The sequence below is a fragment of the Monodon monoceros genome, unplaced genomic scaffold, assembly GCF_005190385.1.
Source record: "Monodon monoceros isolate NGI ecotype Baffin Bay Population unplaced genomic scaffold, NGI_Narwhal_1 Super_Scaffold_18, whole genome shotgun sequence".
In the NCBI taxonomy this organism is placed as follows: domain Eukaryota; kingdom Metazoa; phylum Chordata; class Mammalia; order Artiodactyla; family Monodontidae; genus Monodon; species Monodon monoceros.
In genome coordinates this window covers 20,300,244-20,317,402 of record NW_021703774.1, presented here as the reverse complement: position 1 = coordinate 20,317,402, position 17,159 = coordinate 20,300,244, and the positions used below count along the sequence as shown (strand labels likewise).

Here is a 17,159-nt window from a genome sequence, read left to right as displayed (position 1 = left end):
GGGCGGCCTCAACCTAACACGAGGCGGGGCCTCGGGGGCGGAGCCTCGGCGGGGCGGCCGCTTCAGAGCCGCAAAGTTTGGCTGTGGCGGCAAATGGGCTTGGGCGGCTCCTTGGCGGGTGGTGGCGGTGGCCGTAGCGGTTCCTCTTGGCCCTGTTAATGTCGGGGCCAGGCCCGGGGAGGATGGCGCCCTAGAGCCCGGCCTTGCTGGGGTAGGGGCGGGAGGGGACGGGGTGGGGACCGGCCATGTCGGAGGTGACCCGAAGTCTGCTGCAGCGCTGGGGCGCCAGTTTTAGGAGAGGCGCCGATTTCGACTCTTGGGGCCAGCTGGTGGAGGCGATAGACGAGTATCAGATGTGAGTGACTAACCGCGGGAGCGGGCCAGACCGGCTCCGGTCGGCCGCCTCCCGCTTCTTTCTGTCGGTGTCTCTCATCACTGTATCTGCAGCCAAGACTTCTCAGGGTGGGGCCCCGCAGGCGCTGGGGCTGAGGTCCCACTGGCCCTGGAGACCAAGGTCCGGTCTCTGGGGTTTTTCGCTCTCCGCCTCAGCAGGGCCAGTTCCGTGCAACAGGTAGCCCTTCTTTCCTGGGGCGCCAGCCCATTCAGGCTACCTACTGAGTTCCTTGCCACCGTCTCATGGGTCCCCCGCTCTGCGGTCAGTTTCCTTTTCCCTTCTCCTCCGCCTCTCTCAGGTTGCCGCCCCTCAGTTTCTCTTTTAGAATCTCGGAGGAATACTTGTGTGTTCTCCGCCCACGTCCCCGGGATGAGGGGCCTCGCTCTGTGTACGGTGCCTTCCTCCTCCCCGGCGTAGGGCAGGAGGGAACTGGTGGCGATTGAGGGGAGGGGAGGGGGTGCCCCCAGGAGGCAGCGAGGCCGGAGGTATCTCCTCAGCCCAAAGAAAGGTCTCCTCTCGCGCCCCTTCTCCACTCTTTCTGGGGAGCCGTGTTTTCCCAATTCACCTCGATTCCGTTTCGGTTTCTGGGACTGTTATTTGCTAGGCTGGGTGAGTCCCACCCACCCCCTCGCTCGGTTGCTCTGGGTGGAGTCCCTGCAGGATGTGAACAGAAGAGAGCAAAATGTGAATTAATAGACCACGCACAGGAGTCACCACCGCCTCCTTGGGTCCCTCCTCCTTTTCCTGTGTATAATGTATAGCCGTAGGGTACATGTGAGCACCAGGTTCTTTGATCTACCCAAGTCCGATTTCTTTCCCTTTATGGTTTCCTCCCAAAACTTCAGCGGTGTTTTTAAAATTAAAAGACAAGGTTTGCGTATATATTAAACCTTGCTTATAGTTTCTTGCACATTTTACTGAAAATAGGAATTGCCTGCTGAAATGCTGTTGTTTGCAAACTGTTGCCAGTAATTACTTCTTGGTTTAAAGCAAGTTATTGTTCGAAACCATGTGTAAGTAAAATCCACCCCACCCCCTGCCCCAGCGTCTTTTGGAAAGAATACACGGTTAGTGCTCGGAAGATCTAAATCCTGTATTCTTTTTCTACAATAGTTACTTGTGTTTATCTGGCCATTAAGATAATTTAAGTGCGTGGATGTTCTCTATCTCATCTTACTGACTTTGAATTGCCTGTAGTTTTCAAAAGCCCTGAAAACCACCATGGTTTGGGCCATTTTGCCATGTGTAACAACTACTGTCATTTGTTTTGCACTTTCACTTGATTTCACTTTACTCTTGCAACTGCTCGGTGAGAATATTATTATTTTCATTTTGCAAATGAGGAAACTGAAGCTCAGGTTAACCGGATTACCTAGGGTCACAAAACTATACTGCTGAAGTCTGGGTTGGTTTTTTTTTTTTCCCCAGTTCCAAATCCTGTCTGCTCTACTATGTAGTGTTTAAGGCATTTATTAAAGATGCGTTGTATAAGTGAATTGGACAAATTAGAAGACTTCCTTCATTCCCAGAGAATGTATCCTTCCATACTGTAGCCGGTTAGATAGTGAGCACCCATGTATACTCATTCTGCGTTAACTAAACTTGCGTAGCCTGGAATCTAAAGCTGTCTCTCACTTGTGATGGTGGGACATGGCAGCTGTTGGCACTCAGCAGCAGACCTCACAATGGAAAGTGAAGAATACCATGTCCAATTGAAATTACAAAGGAAAATTGAATATGCAAGCTGTTTAGCTGGAATTTCTAAAAATATCTCAGCAAGAGAGTAATAGGCACCAACAAATCTATTGTTGAACCTCATTACTAACCTTGAACTTCATGATTCAGAGTAATTCTAAAATTACTATAAAAACCACCAGTGTCAAATTTGAAAAAAAATATGTGATGATTGGGTTAAATTTTGTAAACATACAGGCTACATACACGATGTTGACTTTAAAATTAATACACTCAAAACTGAAGGCCAGTTGTCTTTTTTTAATTTGAATTATCTGTGAGAAAAGGAGACCATTTGGGGGCCACTAAATGATGTGAAAAAGAATGGATGGGATTTAGTAACTGACTGGATACTGAGCGAGAAGAAGTCTGGGAGAACTGGCCTTTCTGACCGCAGAGGCAGCTGTGTCTTTACAGCTGTGCAACACACAGGAGTGAATTCATGGGATGGGGACCTTGTGGGGGAGGGAGTGGACGTGTTTGTACTTATCGTAAGGTAAGAATATCACAGCTTAAACAGTTTCATCACTCAGCAAGTGAGAGCTGGGCGTATAGAAATGAATAAGATTTGATATCCATCCTCAAAGTATTGAGTCTAATGGAGGATTTTATTTATTTATTTATTTATTTTTCATTGTGAGAAATGCTGGAGGATTTTAGAATAAATGGGTATTGCTATTACAGAAGTAGGAAAAGAGTAAGTGCTGCCACACTCCTTGCTGTTTCCTGAAGCTTGCTTCTGCCTTAGGGCTTTTGTACTTTTTCTGGAACACTCTTCCCCCATTATCTGCTTGGGCCGATTGATCACCTCCTTCAGGTCTTTGTCCAAATATTATCTCTGCGAGGCCCTCTTTGTCCAGTTAAGTATGCTGTCCACTCCCACTCCCTCTACCTCAGTCTTGCAGATCCAACCCCCAATCCTGCTTAATTTTTTCTATAGTATTTATCACCATCTAAAGTACAATATATTTTATGTATTCATTTGGTTGGTTGTCTCTCTCCCCACTTGAATGTAAGCTCTTTGAAAACAGGGTATAGGAGGGGTTGTCTATTTTGTTCTCTACTGTATACGTAGTGTCCAGAGTAGCACTAGACTGTTATCAAGTAATTATTTATTTAGATATTATATAATTGTTGTATTCTAGTGAATGGCTTGATTCAGGAATATGCTGTGGGAGCATTAAGGAGTTGATGCCACAGTACTGTTGGAAGATTTAAGCAAATTATGTCAAAACTAAAATTGCTATCTAAAATATACATGATCAATTAAAAACAACTCCCTCTAGCAGGCTACCTCTTTCAGCACCCTGGGGGTACCTGCCCCCTAACTTAGGGTAGAGTGGCATGGACTCTGCTGCCTCGAATCAGCTATTTCACAGGATCAGTCCTGAGGCATTAATCCGGCACACAGATGCTCAATAAGTATTTGTTAAATGAATGGGTGAGTTTGAAGATTGGATAAGCCCTGTTAATCATCCTTTTTATGCCTTGTGTCAGTGCCTCTCAAGGTGTGGTCCCACGTCCTTGCTGGTCTGCAACGAGATAAATAAAGAAATGGGGATTTAAAATTTAGGAATTTCGGGCTTCCCTGGTGGCGCAGTGGTTGAGAGTCTGCCTGCCGATGCAGGGGACATGGGTTCGTGCCCTGGTCCAGGAAGATCCCACATGCCGCGGAGCGGCTGGGCCCGTGAGCCATGGCCGCTGAGCCTGCGCATCCAGAGCCTGTGCTCTGCAACGGGAGAGGCCGCAGCAGTGAGAGGCCCGCGTACCGCAAAAAAAAAAAAAAAAAAAAAAATTTAGGAATTTCATTGTGGTGTGACATCTTAATGATAGTTTTTATTTTATTTTATAAAAGTATTAGCCTGGAACAGATTGCGGGGGAAAAAACTAGTTCTTCACTCTAAATAGTTTGAGAAGCACTTGTTTCTGTCATGGATTGCTGTGGGGTTTCTGTGGGCCACTTATTTATGTGCTTTAAGGATATTTAAAACTTCCCCTTGAGAGCAGTCCTGTATTACCTGTAGGCACCCTTGGAAACTGAGGTTATTCTCTAGAGAAAAATATTTCATAGGTTTTTTACCTTTACTAATAGAATGTCAACTCTTACCTGCTCATCTGATACCCAGAGCAGGGGGATTTTCCCTCAGTGGACAGATTTATGTCTCGCTTTGTCTTAAAACTTTGTCTTAAAATGGTGCAATCATTTATGGGCTTAAAAAATTAAAATTTTTAAAAAATTAATTTTATTTATTTATTTAATTTTGGCTGAGTTGGGTCTTTGTTGCTGCGCCCGGGCTTTCTCTAGTTGCGGCGAGCGGGGGCTACTCTTCGTTGCGGTGTGCGGGCTTCTCATTGCAGTGGCTTCTCTTGTTGTGGAGCACGGGCTCTCGGCACGTGGGCTGAAGCGTAGTTGTGGCACGCGGGCTCAGTAGTTGTGGCTTGCGGGCTCTAGAGTGCAGGCTCTGTAGTTGTGACGCACGGGCTTACTTGCTCCGCGGCATGTGGGATCTTCCTGGACCAGGGCTCAAACCCGTGTCCCCTGCACTGGCAGGTGGATTCTTAACCACTGTGCCACCAAGGAAGCCCTAGAAAATTAAGTTTTTTGCCTAGGTTTTACAAAAAGTTTTTAAAAATAACTTTATTGAGGTATAATTTATATACAGTGAAATTCAGCATTTTACGTTTACAATTCAGTGAACTTTTAGTAAATTTACCAAGTTGTGCAGCCATCATTACAGTCAAACTTTAGAACATTTCCATCACCCCACAAAGATCCCTTATGCACATTTGCAGTCATTCCATGTTCCCACCCTAACCCCAGGCAGCCGTTAATCTATATTCTGTCTCTAAAGATGAAATGAAACTTTTTCTGAACATTTCGCGTAAATTGAATCATATGATATGTGATCTGTATGTGGCTTCTTTCATTTAGCATAATGTGTTTGAAGTTATCCATGTTGTTGTATGTATCAGTACCTTGTTCCTTGTTCCTGCTGAGTAGTATTGCATTGTATGGGTATACCACATTTTGTGTATCCATTCACTACTTGGTAGACATTTGAGTTGTTTCTACTTTTCGACTGTTATCATTAATGCTGCTATGAACATTCACGTGTAAGCCTGGGTGCACGTATATTTTCATTCTTCTTGGGTAGAGATGTAGAAGTGGAATTGCTGGCTCATATGGTAAATTTATGTGTAATTTTTAAAGGGAAACTGGTTGGTCAAACTGGGTGCACCATTTTACATTTCTACCAACAATATATGACAGTTCCTGTTTCTCTACATTGATAGCATTTGTTATTGTGTGTCTCTTTGACTATAGCCATTCTAGTGGGTACGTAGTGTACTTCACTGTGGTTTTCATTTGCTTTTCTCTTACGACTAGTAATACTGAGTGTCTTTTCTTATGATGCTTATTTTCCCTGTAAATCTTGTTTGTAAAGTGTCTCTTCATACCTTTTGCCTATTTTTAAATTGAGTTGTTTGTCTTTTCCCTATTGAATTAGAAGAGTTCTTTGTATTTTCTGGATATCAGTTCTTCATCAGATAGGATATATGATTTGCAAATATTTCCTCCAGCCTGTTGCCTAATTTTTAAAAACAGAATTCTGTTTGAATTTAACATCATTGTCTACTGACTGCTAGCATCTGAGCAGGAGTTTAGAGCTATATCCTTTCTTCTGACGGTGACCTGCTTAGGTTTACAATCACTATTGGCATATTGTGTGTAGAACTTGTCAAATAAAGAAACTGTGCAACACTGTAACTTCCCTGAATTCAGGGATGTGTAGTTGACATTGTTAAGTGTAGACTGTGATTCCTGAAGAGAACTCTACGTAGATGGTAGGCCAGCAAAAGTTAGAAAGGAAACCAAGTACGGGACAAGTATGGCTATGGCTGTTTCTAATTGTACTTACTCCTGTATAAAATCCACAGAGTGGGTCTATGAATGACATTTTAGGACAGATATTCTGGGGTTTCCAGTTTTGGGGGAAAAGAAATAAATGGATGGAAGCACTTTGATTAAGTAACATGGTGGAGCTATCCTGGCAAACGTTATGATTTTATGTAGGAGTTTCTTGCGTTATGATAAGGAGGATGCAGACCTTTCATAGATTAGATAGAGGTCATCAAGTGAACTTTACCCTTGATCTTTAAAGACATGATTGTATAGATTAGAACTTCCATCTAAGACTTTTTGGAAACTTGGTGAACTGTCTTTTGCAACGGCTTGGTGGGAAATCTAGCACTTGCTACCCTTTGTATCCCTGCCTCCGTTCCCCACCTAGGATAGTATAGTATGCTTGGGAATTATAGTTTAAAATTCTTTTGTAGTTACAAAATGTCTCACCAAAAAAATCCTTTCAATTCTTTGTTTTCTTTTTCCCCCCTGCAAGTTTTTAAAAATTAAAATAAATATCACGTAACATGAAATTTATCACTGTAAAGTTGTACAATTTGTTAGTTTTTAGTATGTTCACAATGTTATGCCACCATCACCACTATCTAATTCCAGAACATTTCCATCACTCTCAAAAGAAACCCTTTACCTGATATGGGTCACTTCCAATTCTCTCATTTCCCCAGCCCCTGGCAACCACTAATCTGCCTTCTATCTCTATGGCTTTATCTATTCTGGATATTTCATGTAAATGGAATCATATAATATATGATCTTTTATATGGCTTCTTTCATTTAGCATAATGTCTTTGAGGTTCATTCATGTTGTAGCATGTATCAGTATTTCATTCCTCTTTATGGCCAAATAACATTCCTTTGAATGTGTGCGCCACATTTTGTTTATCCGTTCATCAGTTAATGGACATTTTAGGTATTTCCAGTTTTTGGCTAATCACGCATAATGCTGCTCCTGTGATCATTCGTGTACAGTTTTTGTGTGTGTGAGTGTGAACATGTTTTCTGTTCTCTTGGGAATATACCTAGGATTTTGAAACTGCTGGGTTATATGGTAACTCTATGCTTAACTTTTTTGTTTTTTTTTTTTGTTTTTTGCGGTACGCGGGCCTCTCACTGTTGTGGCCTCTCCCTTTGCGGAGTACAGGCTCCGGACGCGCAGGCTCAGCGGCCATGGCTCAGGGGCCTAGCCGCTCCGCGGCATGTGGGATCTTCCCGGACCGGGGCACGAACCCGTGTCCCCTGCATCGGCAGGCGGACTCTCAACCACTGCGCCACCAGGGAAGCCCCCTATGCTTAACTTTTTAAGGAACTGCCAAACTGTTTTCCACAGTGACTGTACCATTTTACATTCCTACCATCAGTTCCAGTGGTAGGGTTCCGATTTCCACATCCTTGCCAATACCCATTGTACTTTTTCTCCCTCTTTTTAAAAATTATACCCATCCTGGTGGGTGTGAAGTTGTATGTCATTGTGGTTTTAATTTGTATGTCCCTAATAACTAATGCGATGATATCCATGTACTTATTGGCCATTTTTATATATTCTTTGGAGAAATGTCTGTTCAGTCAAACCTTTTACTCATTTTTTAAATTGAGTTATTTTTCTTTTTATTGTTTAGCTGTAAGAGTTGAGCTTAGACTTGTAACACAGATCCATCCTTGAAAACTCATCCTAGGCCTAGCTGCTGTTTTTAAGTATGATGATAACTGAGCAAACAGTGATTTCCATGTCTGATTGGTAGAGGATTTTCTTTATTTGCCATGAAAAATACGTTCCAAAGTATAATTTGATAGAGTATCATCACTTTGTCATGGCTGTAATTTGAACTAATCTTATCAGCAAATTAATGATAGACTGATAAAGTACCTCTGGCTGGTACTATTAATTGGTGCTCACTGGAAGTGTTTAAGCCAAATCTGGACAACTGCTCTTGGCTTGTTGTAGAAGAAATTCGTGTGTACTAAGGAAAGTTGAATTCGATGTCATTTGAGATTCTTTCCACCTCTATGATTCTGTTTTTGCTGTCTCGAGCTGAAATTTGTCCCAGTGAAATGGTATGAAAAGTATCTTATTTCCATTGTCATTGTATAAAGAGTTAGATTCTAAAGATAATGTAGATTTATACTTTGAAAACAGAAGAAAAGTGTTATTGTACTTCACTCTTTTTTAAAAATTAAATTATTTTACCGTGTTTCACTTGAAATAGTTTGCTTTCCTTCAATTTTAAAGAATGTTTTTTTCTTCTTACAGATTAGCAAGACACCTACAGAAAGAGGCCCAAGCTCAACACAATAATTCTGAGTTCACAGAAGAACAAAAGGTACCATAAAATAATCTCTAGATACATCAGATTCCAAATGAAAAGGGTTCTGTCTTTTGAGTCCATTAAGCAAAAACAAACAACAAAAACTGTTATACTTAAGTACAAAGAATGATACTGATTATGCTTTGCTGAACATTAAGTAATTACTTTAGAGATACCACATGATTTACCATGTAATGAATTTCTCACTTAATAAATTTCTTTACTCAGCCATTTAGACATTTAGTGGAGACCATCCACACTTTGGTTGGGAAGGAAGGGGTACCAGAGACTGGAGTTTGATTGTGAGTAATTGCATCCCACCTCAGTACTTACTTAACTCAGAACTTCCTTACCTCCTTCTCCACCTCCTCTGAAAACAAACAAAAAACAAAACAAACGAAAAACAAAAAAAAGCCACCACTGAAAAATAATTAGTTCAAGTCAAGAATTTAGCATAAGAATCCATCAACAAAATAAATGCATAAAGTTGCAAAATGTTTCAAGGGTGCTCTTTCTCCTTGAATTAAAATTTTAATGTATCAAATTGATTCCCTGTACTGCTAGAGATTGTGAAAAATGGGATATTTTAAGAAGCCTTACTGTAAAACAGTGAGAAGAAATGGGAGGAAACAATTCTTATTTTTCCTGGCTCAAGGTATCTAATGTTAAGTTAAATTTTAATCTCGTAGATAATGAAAAAATTCATGTCAGCTTTCTTCTTAAGACATTGTAAAAACTATGGTGACTTAATTTGCTTTTATTTTCTTTTTGTACAAGGAGTGGGAGTGGGAGTGATTCTCTTTACACTCTCCAAGTAAACCTAAACAAATTGGTTTTAGTCCTTAGGCCTGTATTCATTTGATTCATCTTTATAAATCTTTGAAAAGAAAAAAACACCGAAAATTAGGGTCAGTCATATTTCTTACACAAGTTAGTATGTTTGCATTTTAAAAATATTTGGGGTCTGTTGAACCGGTTTGCAGGGCAGAAATAGAGACACAGATGTAGAGAACAAACGTGTGGACACCAAGTGGGGAAAGTGGCAGGGGCAGTGGTGGTGGGACGAATTGGGAGATTGGAATTGACATGTATACACTAATATGTATAAAATGTATAACTAGTAAGAACCTGCTGTGTAAAAAAATAAATAAAATTCAAAAATCAAAAAAAAACACAAACCTGCTGTACAAAAAAATAAATAAGATAAAATTAAAAAAAATAACTGATAAAACGTTTTTGGGTCTGTGTCATCTAGTGTATCTTTATTTTGTATTTTAAAAAGTAATAGAAGTTTTAAAATTTTAAGGTATATTTTTCTTTTTTCCTTAATAATTGCTAATATCCACAATAGATTTAGGAAACTTAGGATTTTAGCCCTGGAAAATAATTACCACAGAGGAATTGTCCGGTTTGCAAAAGGAAAGGAAGAAGGACTATATGCTTTATCACCTCTAAGATTTGTGAAATCTGTCTACGAATTGCTAAGGAAGTGATCAGCTGGCATCACAGATTTGAGAGTTTAAACATCTATGTTTTGAAACAATCTCAAATATCTGAGTATGTAAATTAACAGCTAACAAAGTGTGTTATGACTATAGAAACAAAATGAAAGCTTAGGAAATTAAAAAGTTTAATGACAGCCATATTTTAATCAACTGTTTGCCTTGTCTCCAACATCTGTTGCTTAGGTATAGGTTCTATGAGCAACACGACCTCAAATATAAACTGATTTGACCTAAAACATACTAAAGTTTTTAAAAATGTCATCAAGAAATGAGCTTTGTCATATTCTGATGATTAGACTAACCAGAAAAAATTAGCTTTTTCTTAATTTTCTTTAACTTTCTAAGGATGAAGCTGGGATGTTTGACAGTGCTGTGTATTCAATCTTTAATTTATAGCTGTTCTTAGTAGGCACCCGCTGCTGTCTTTTTTCAGCTTACACAGATCTCACCCTCCACAAGGCCCAGGAGGCACCATGACCTAAAGGAATGAGCCTGAGATCTGGAGTCAGAAGACTTGATCTTGAATCCAGTCTGTCTCTGGGCCTTAATTTCCTTATGTATGAAATGAGGGATTAGATAACCCTAAATGATCTTGAAACGTATCCCTAAATCTTCAAATGACCTCTACCTTTGAGGTAGTCTGTTCCTCCTCCCCTCCTCGAGGTGTGATTTCTGAGGTATTTATTATTTATAAACCTGCTTAGGAGGCAAATGTGGCTGCCAGTAGTGACTACAGAGAGAGGTTGTGCCTGCCTCCCTATTCCTTGGGCTTGGAGAAGGACCCCCAAATCACTCCGTACTACATTATGAATATAAGGCAAGTCGTATGCATTTACAAATTCTTTAAAAAAAATTTCTTTGAAAATACAGGTGAAACATTCACAACGGGCCAGAAACCTCATATTGGCATTGTAGGCCTTATTTCAATGTCACATAAGGAAAAACTTAGAGGCTCTAAGTTAATAAATGATTAGAAAAACAAAGATTTCCCAGACATTATCTGGAGAACATTGACTCTGAAAAATTAATAGATGTTATATGAACAGAGTTTGTGACTTGTCAGGGCTTTTAGTATGCTAATGTGTATGTTGGAGTTTTAAAGAGTTTGGGTAATGGAGTATTTCTTAGATTTGTTGGCTTTTGAAAGTCTCCCTCCTCCTCCCTTTATAATATTTCATTGGGTCTAAAGAACATGTTATGGGAAATTTTGAAACCAACTGTTAGGTCTGCAAAATTAATTGAATGCCAGACCTGGCATGTAAGCCAAAGGAGAAGAAATTCGATTGTGTTTTCCTTAAAAGAGGAAAATGGAGAATGTTCCTTACATTATTCTAAGCAAAATTGTTCTATATGTTTTCTATTTGGAATTATATTCTTTATGCTTTTACTATTTTAAATGTTTTTGTAGCAGTGACAAGTTTTAGAATTATGCCAACCATTTAATAATTTGTGGAACTTTGAAAGAAGATTTTTAAAAACCACTATATTTCTAAAGTGCTTTCTTTATGAAGCTTTTTACTGTTAGTTCACAGTAAGATTTCAAAAATATTTGATGAATAAATGCTTTGTTAGATCTTAAGTTATTGATATTTATTTGTATATGATTATTATTTTAAGATTAGAGGAATCCTATTTTTTTAGAGAATAACATATATATATCTTCACAATATTTATTTTAAATCTGAAGAACTCTAAAGCAGAGCTACTGATCTCTCTAAAGTTTATTAGTTGATGGTAAAAAATCTTCATATGGCTTTTCTATTCAAAATATTCTCAAAGATTTCTGGTGGAAAAAAAAGCAAGTTTATAATTCTTATTTGATCTTCCCTCATGATCAGTTGACATAGCTTTCATTTCATTTCTTAATAGTTTTGTCATTATAACAACAGGGTTTAGTAGCCAAAAAATAGCTGCCAAAAGCTTTCATTCCGTTAAATTCCCTGCTTTGGTGTAGTAGATTTTCTCATGTAAGTTTCTGGACAGACTAGAACATCCTGTCTCATGATGCTTAGAAAGTTTTTCCCTGTTTTGAATCAAATTTAGTGGTAATGAGAATTCCAGCACTATATGCTTGTTTTACATTTTATAGGTCCCCACTTTCCACTGCCTCCTCCCTCTCTTCCTTTCTTTCCTCCTCACCCCCGCCATCTAAAGAGTAGATGACTGGCTGTCTAAATGTAAAAAATTAAGTCTGGCTTGAGACTCTACTACTTTAACAATGTGTATTTTTTCAACCTATTTTTCCTTGATATGTTTTAGCAAAGTTACTTTTGCTCTTTATTTGTATATTTCTATTTCATCTTTTCCTTTCACCGCTCTTTTTGAGTTGTCCATTTCCCTAGCAAGTGACAAAGTAAAGTAGCCAGTATTCTGAAAATGACAACATTTTCCATTTCTATACCACAGTAGGTATAAGCAGTTAATTTGAATGAAGTGCTAATTATTTAAATCTTTCTAAAATTAAACTTCACTTTGAGTGCTTAGTCTTAATGTGTATTAGTTAATAGTCAATATTTATATTCTGACACATATGACTTTGTGCTTCTTAATAATTTTTCTGAACCATTTCTTTCTAAGAAAGTTGAAATAATTACAGTAGCAAGCACTTGATTTTGACATCAATAAATGCTGCATGTTTTGCTGAAAATGATAGTGTTTCACTCCTTTTTTAATACTGATGTTGGGTGTGGTCCCTTAAAATAGTTATGAATAATGCTTATTGGTATTTTGCCATAGTTCAGTAGATTCTGTGTAAAAAACTGTTGCTTCTGCTTAACTTGAAGAAATATTTAAATTTAAAATAGATTATTAGTGGACTTACAGTTGTTAAACTACATTTTACCTTAAATGTTAAAAACATCAAATCAGATGGATTGTATAGTAAAGAAGGAAAAGGAGTTAACTAGTATTTTTAAAGACTTACTCACTGGTACGTGTCCCTTAATACAGACAACCCTTTTTCAAAACCATTTTTTAAAGAACATAAAAAGTATGGCCAAATGGTATTAAAATAAGTGTATTACTTTGTTGTATATATTGCTATTGTATAGAATACACTGATGTCCAGGGCAAGTTGCTTAACCTGTCTTCTGTTTTCACATCTATAAAATAGTTGTATCTAACTCATAGGGTTGTAGTCAGGATTAAATGACGTAATGTGTGTAAATCACTTAGCAGAGTCTGTCATTTAGTAACTGCTCAATAGTTGTTAGCTATTACTGTTACTATATAATTTATATTTAAAATTATTTACTAGTTTTGTCAGATTTGAGTGATATATATGAACAATGATCTGAGGTTATTAGATTTTATGTAGAAAAGATTGTTGCTGGTTGCTCCACAACAGCTCTTTCAGAGGGTAAATAAATCTGTGATTATCTTGATTCCTTTTGCAGCAGTTCTATTAAATATAATATTTAAATGTAAAATTTCAAAATAAAATTTGACATTTTCTAAACTCTTATATTAAGATTAAAAGAAATTTTTAAAGATTGTGGAGATAGTTAAATATTGTTACTTCTTCCTTGACCAAGAGTCATGTCTTTTGCTCAGTCGTGGTTTATTTATTTATATATTTTTAAATTAAAAAAATTTTTTATTGAAGTATACTTGATTTACAATGTTGTGTTAGCTTCTGGTGTACAGCACAGTGATTCAGTTATACATATTGATATATATATCAATATATACATATTCTTTTTCATATTCTTTCCCATTATGGTTTATAACAGGATACTGAATATAGTTCCCTGTGCTATACAGTAGGACCTTATTGTTTATCTGTTTTACATATAGTACTTTGTATCTGCTAATCCCCAGCTCCTAATTTATCCTTCCCCCTTTCACCTTTGGTAACCATAAGTTTGTTTTCTATGTCTGTGAGTCTGTTTCTGTTTCATAAATAAGTTCATTTGTGTCATATTTTAGATTCCATAAGTGATATCATATGGTGTTTGTCTTTCTCTTTCTGACTTACTTCACTTAGTATGATAATCTCTAGGTCCATCCATGTTGCTGCAAATGGCATTATTTCATTCTTTTTTATGGCTGAGGAGTATTCCATTGTATATATATACCACATCTTCTTTATCCATTCATCTGTTGATGGACATTTATTTACCTTGCTTCTGTGTCTTGGCTATTGTGAATAGTGCTGCTGTGAACATTGGGGTGCATGTATCTTTTCTAATTATAGTTTTCTCCAGATATATGCCCAGGGGTGGGATTGCTGGATCATATGGCAACCCTATTTTTAGTTTTTTAAGGAACATCCATACTGTTTGCCATAGTGGCTGCACCAGTTTACATTCCTACCAACAGTGTAGGAGGGTTCCCTTTTCTCCACATCCTCTCTAGCATTTGTTATTTGTAGAATTAGTGTTTTATTTTGTGAACTATCCCAGCTGTTTATGGTCCACATGATAACTGCATAGTGCCATCTAGCCTGGGTGCCAGGTACCAGGACAATAGTTGTTACTCCTCTTTGCTCCTCATTTATCTTCCAAAGAAAATTGATGAAAGAGAAAACCACCAAATCTAATTGACTAAACTTTTGCAGGTCGTCAGTATGTATAGAAAAACATCCTTTTTTTTTCCAGAATATTTTTTTGGTGAAGGCATTGCAAATATTGTACATATATACTTCACTTTTATTGCCAGGATTTCTTCGTTTTTATTAGGAAGGATTTAAAAGTCTTGATGGGCATAATTCAGCTGCTGCCTGCTCTTGCAGATATTTGTTCTGTGGGTCTCCTTTTCATTTCAACCCTAGTCATTCATGGTCTTGTTCTGATTACTGTTTACATAGACAGTTGAAATAACCTGATTGATCTTACCTTTAGTCTTTTCCCTTTTCTCCTTCACCCTATGGATACTCTTATCACAGCAGTCTTATTTTTTTTTTTTTTTTTTTTGCGGTACGCGGGCCTTTCACGGGCCCAGCCGCTCCGCGGCACGTGGGATCCTCCCAGACCAGGGCACGAACCCGTGTCGCCTGCATCGGCAGGCGGACTCTCAACCACTGCGCCACCAGGGAAGCCCACACAGGAGTCTTCTTAAAGGGCAAATCTGATAGTCATTCTTCTGTCCAGAAACTATCTGTATGATTTATTGCTAAAGTAATAACAGATTTTGCAGCTGGTCCTAGAAGGTCCCCTTTATAATGACCTCCCTCCCCCAACACACGCATTTCACATTTCAAACCTTTCTCCCCCTGCTTCAGTTTGGGACTTCAGACAACTGAACCATGACAATTTTCCTAGTACGTTAGTTTTAGAAATCCTCCCAGTCACTGGGGCTTGAATCCTAATTCCGATTTTTGTCCTGTTTCTCCAGGATATATTACCGCTTAGTTCGCTGAAGCCCTATAGAATCAAGTGCCTCTGCTTTACGTTACAGTGATTCTGAATGTGTCTTATATAATAGAAACATGCGCTTATTAAAGACAGGGACTATGCCTTATCACTTGTATCCATTTTATAGCTCAGATCTGACTGTAAAATTTACCACCATTTATCACAAGTATTGATTCTGCTTAGTATTGTTGATATATTTAATTGAACAAGTCAAGATTGGATTTGAGTCAGAATTAAATTATACCACTGTGCTAACTTTCAGATATTTTTGTTTTTAAGTCTTTTAGTGAATATCAGACTTTATGGAGAAGAAGAAAAGGTAAAGCTTAGGAGGGAAGATGCTTGAAGTCCTTTTCATTGCCCTTTAAATCATATCTAAAGCTATCATCAAAGCAAACTTGATTTAAAATTGGTTGTGGCACATTAGGTTAGGAGCGAATATATACTCACCTTCTCTGCCCGATCCCAGACCTTTACCTCCTGTTTCTCATCTCCAAAGTCTGCAAGATGCTAAAAGAAGTAAAAGTTAACTTATTTTTTAAAATTATAGATTGCTTATCAATGAAAATTAACTTGATGATTTGGACAACTAACAGTTATGATATATTTGGTATTTATAGCTTTTTCTTTTTCCTTCAGAAAACCATAGGCAAAATTGCAACATGCTTGGAATTACGAAGTGCAGCTTTACAGGTAAATAGGTTCCCCCCCTCCAACTTTTTAATATAAGGAAAAGAAATTATTGTGAACTATTCTGATAAAGTATTAGCATTCATGCCAAAAGCAGTATTGTCTCACAAAGGTTTTATAACAGTAAGAATTCATGGGTTAAACTCATCTTAAAAGATTTAGTTCATATTACATAAACTGTAAAAATAAAAGATATGACTTCAATTTTTTTTCTGTTATTTTTAGCCTGAATGTTCCAAAAAACACTAAAACAAAAACCAGTTTGGAATTTTTTTTTTTTTTTTTACCCTGAAAGCAAGAAATAGATTCATTTATTTTGGCCACTTTTTGAATATGTCGTCAACCACTTAAAAGACATAGGGTACAGTGAAATCTTTGTAATAAAAATATGTAATATGCATGTTTTAAATTCAGTCCACACAGTCCCAAGAAGAATTTAAACTGGAGGATCTGAAGAAGCTAGAACCAAGTAAGTTTTGTTTTATATTTTTTAGTGATACTCCTTTAGAAAAATATTTGAGCTGTTATGGATATTAAGGTTATTTAGCAGAGATGCTGATTTGAGTCATTTCTGTTAATATCTAGTCCTATGTAATTTTTTTGTGCTTTTATAATTCCTATAATATTTATAGTAATTATTCTTTGGTTCACTTTCATTATAGAATATGAAAAATTATTTGATTCTATGTCATACCTCATCTATCTGTTTTAGACTTTATTTTGTTTTAATCTCTTTAATAAGACTATAATTAAATTAGTTTGGTAAACATTTACAGTAGAGTCTACTGGAGAATATAAATTTATAGTCATTGATGCCTATTTATACAGCATGTCACTGAAAACTGCAGTCCAGCTGTTTGGTCTGCTCTATAAAATATTTCCTTGTTGTCCTCATTTTCCTTCCTGAAAGTTTTTTTGAGGTAAACAATTCCTTCAAATATTTTGGTGGTTAGGTTGCTGCTAGATGAAGCTTTTTTGCTGGTTCAAATGAATGTTCTCTTAGAGGAAATGTTTGAAATATAAGCAAGGGCACAAGTATTAAATATCACCACAGTCAATTTTAGGACATTTTTATCACCCCATAAAGAAACCCTTTATCCGTTAGCATTCAGTCATTTCCCTCCAGCTTCCCCCAATTCCCAGTCCTAGGCAACCACTAATCTATTTTTTGTCTCTATAAATTTGCCTGTTCTGAACATTTCATATAAATGGAATCATATAATGTATGGTCTTTTGCAACTGGCTATATATAAGA

General features: G+C 37.6%; 1 protein-coding gene across 1 annotated transcript in view; it reads left to right on the top strand.

The window, feature by feature from the left end:
* Window positions 1-65: 65 nt before the first annotated feature.
* Window positions 66-17,159, top strand: part of AIDA (axin interactor, dorsalization associated) — a 42,572-nt gene continuing 25,478 nt past the window's right edge. Inside the window, exons 1-4 of the mRNA XM_029230518.1 lie at window positions 66-355; window positions 8,301-8,370; window positions 15,854-15,907; window positions 16,319-16,373. Coding sequence (XP_029086351.1) covers window positions 246-355; window positions 8,301-8,370; window positions 15,854-15,907; window positions 16,319-16,373 — 289 coding nt within the window. The 5' untranslated portion in view covers window positions 66-245. The remainder of the gene's footprint in view (window positions 356-8,300; window positions 8,371-15,853; window positions 15,908-16,318; window positions 16,374-17,159) is intronic.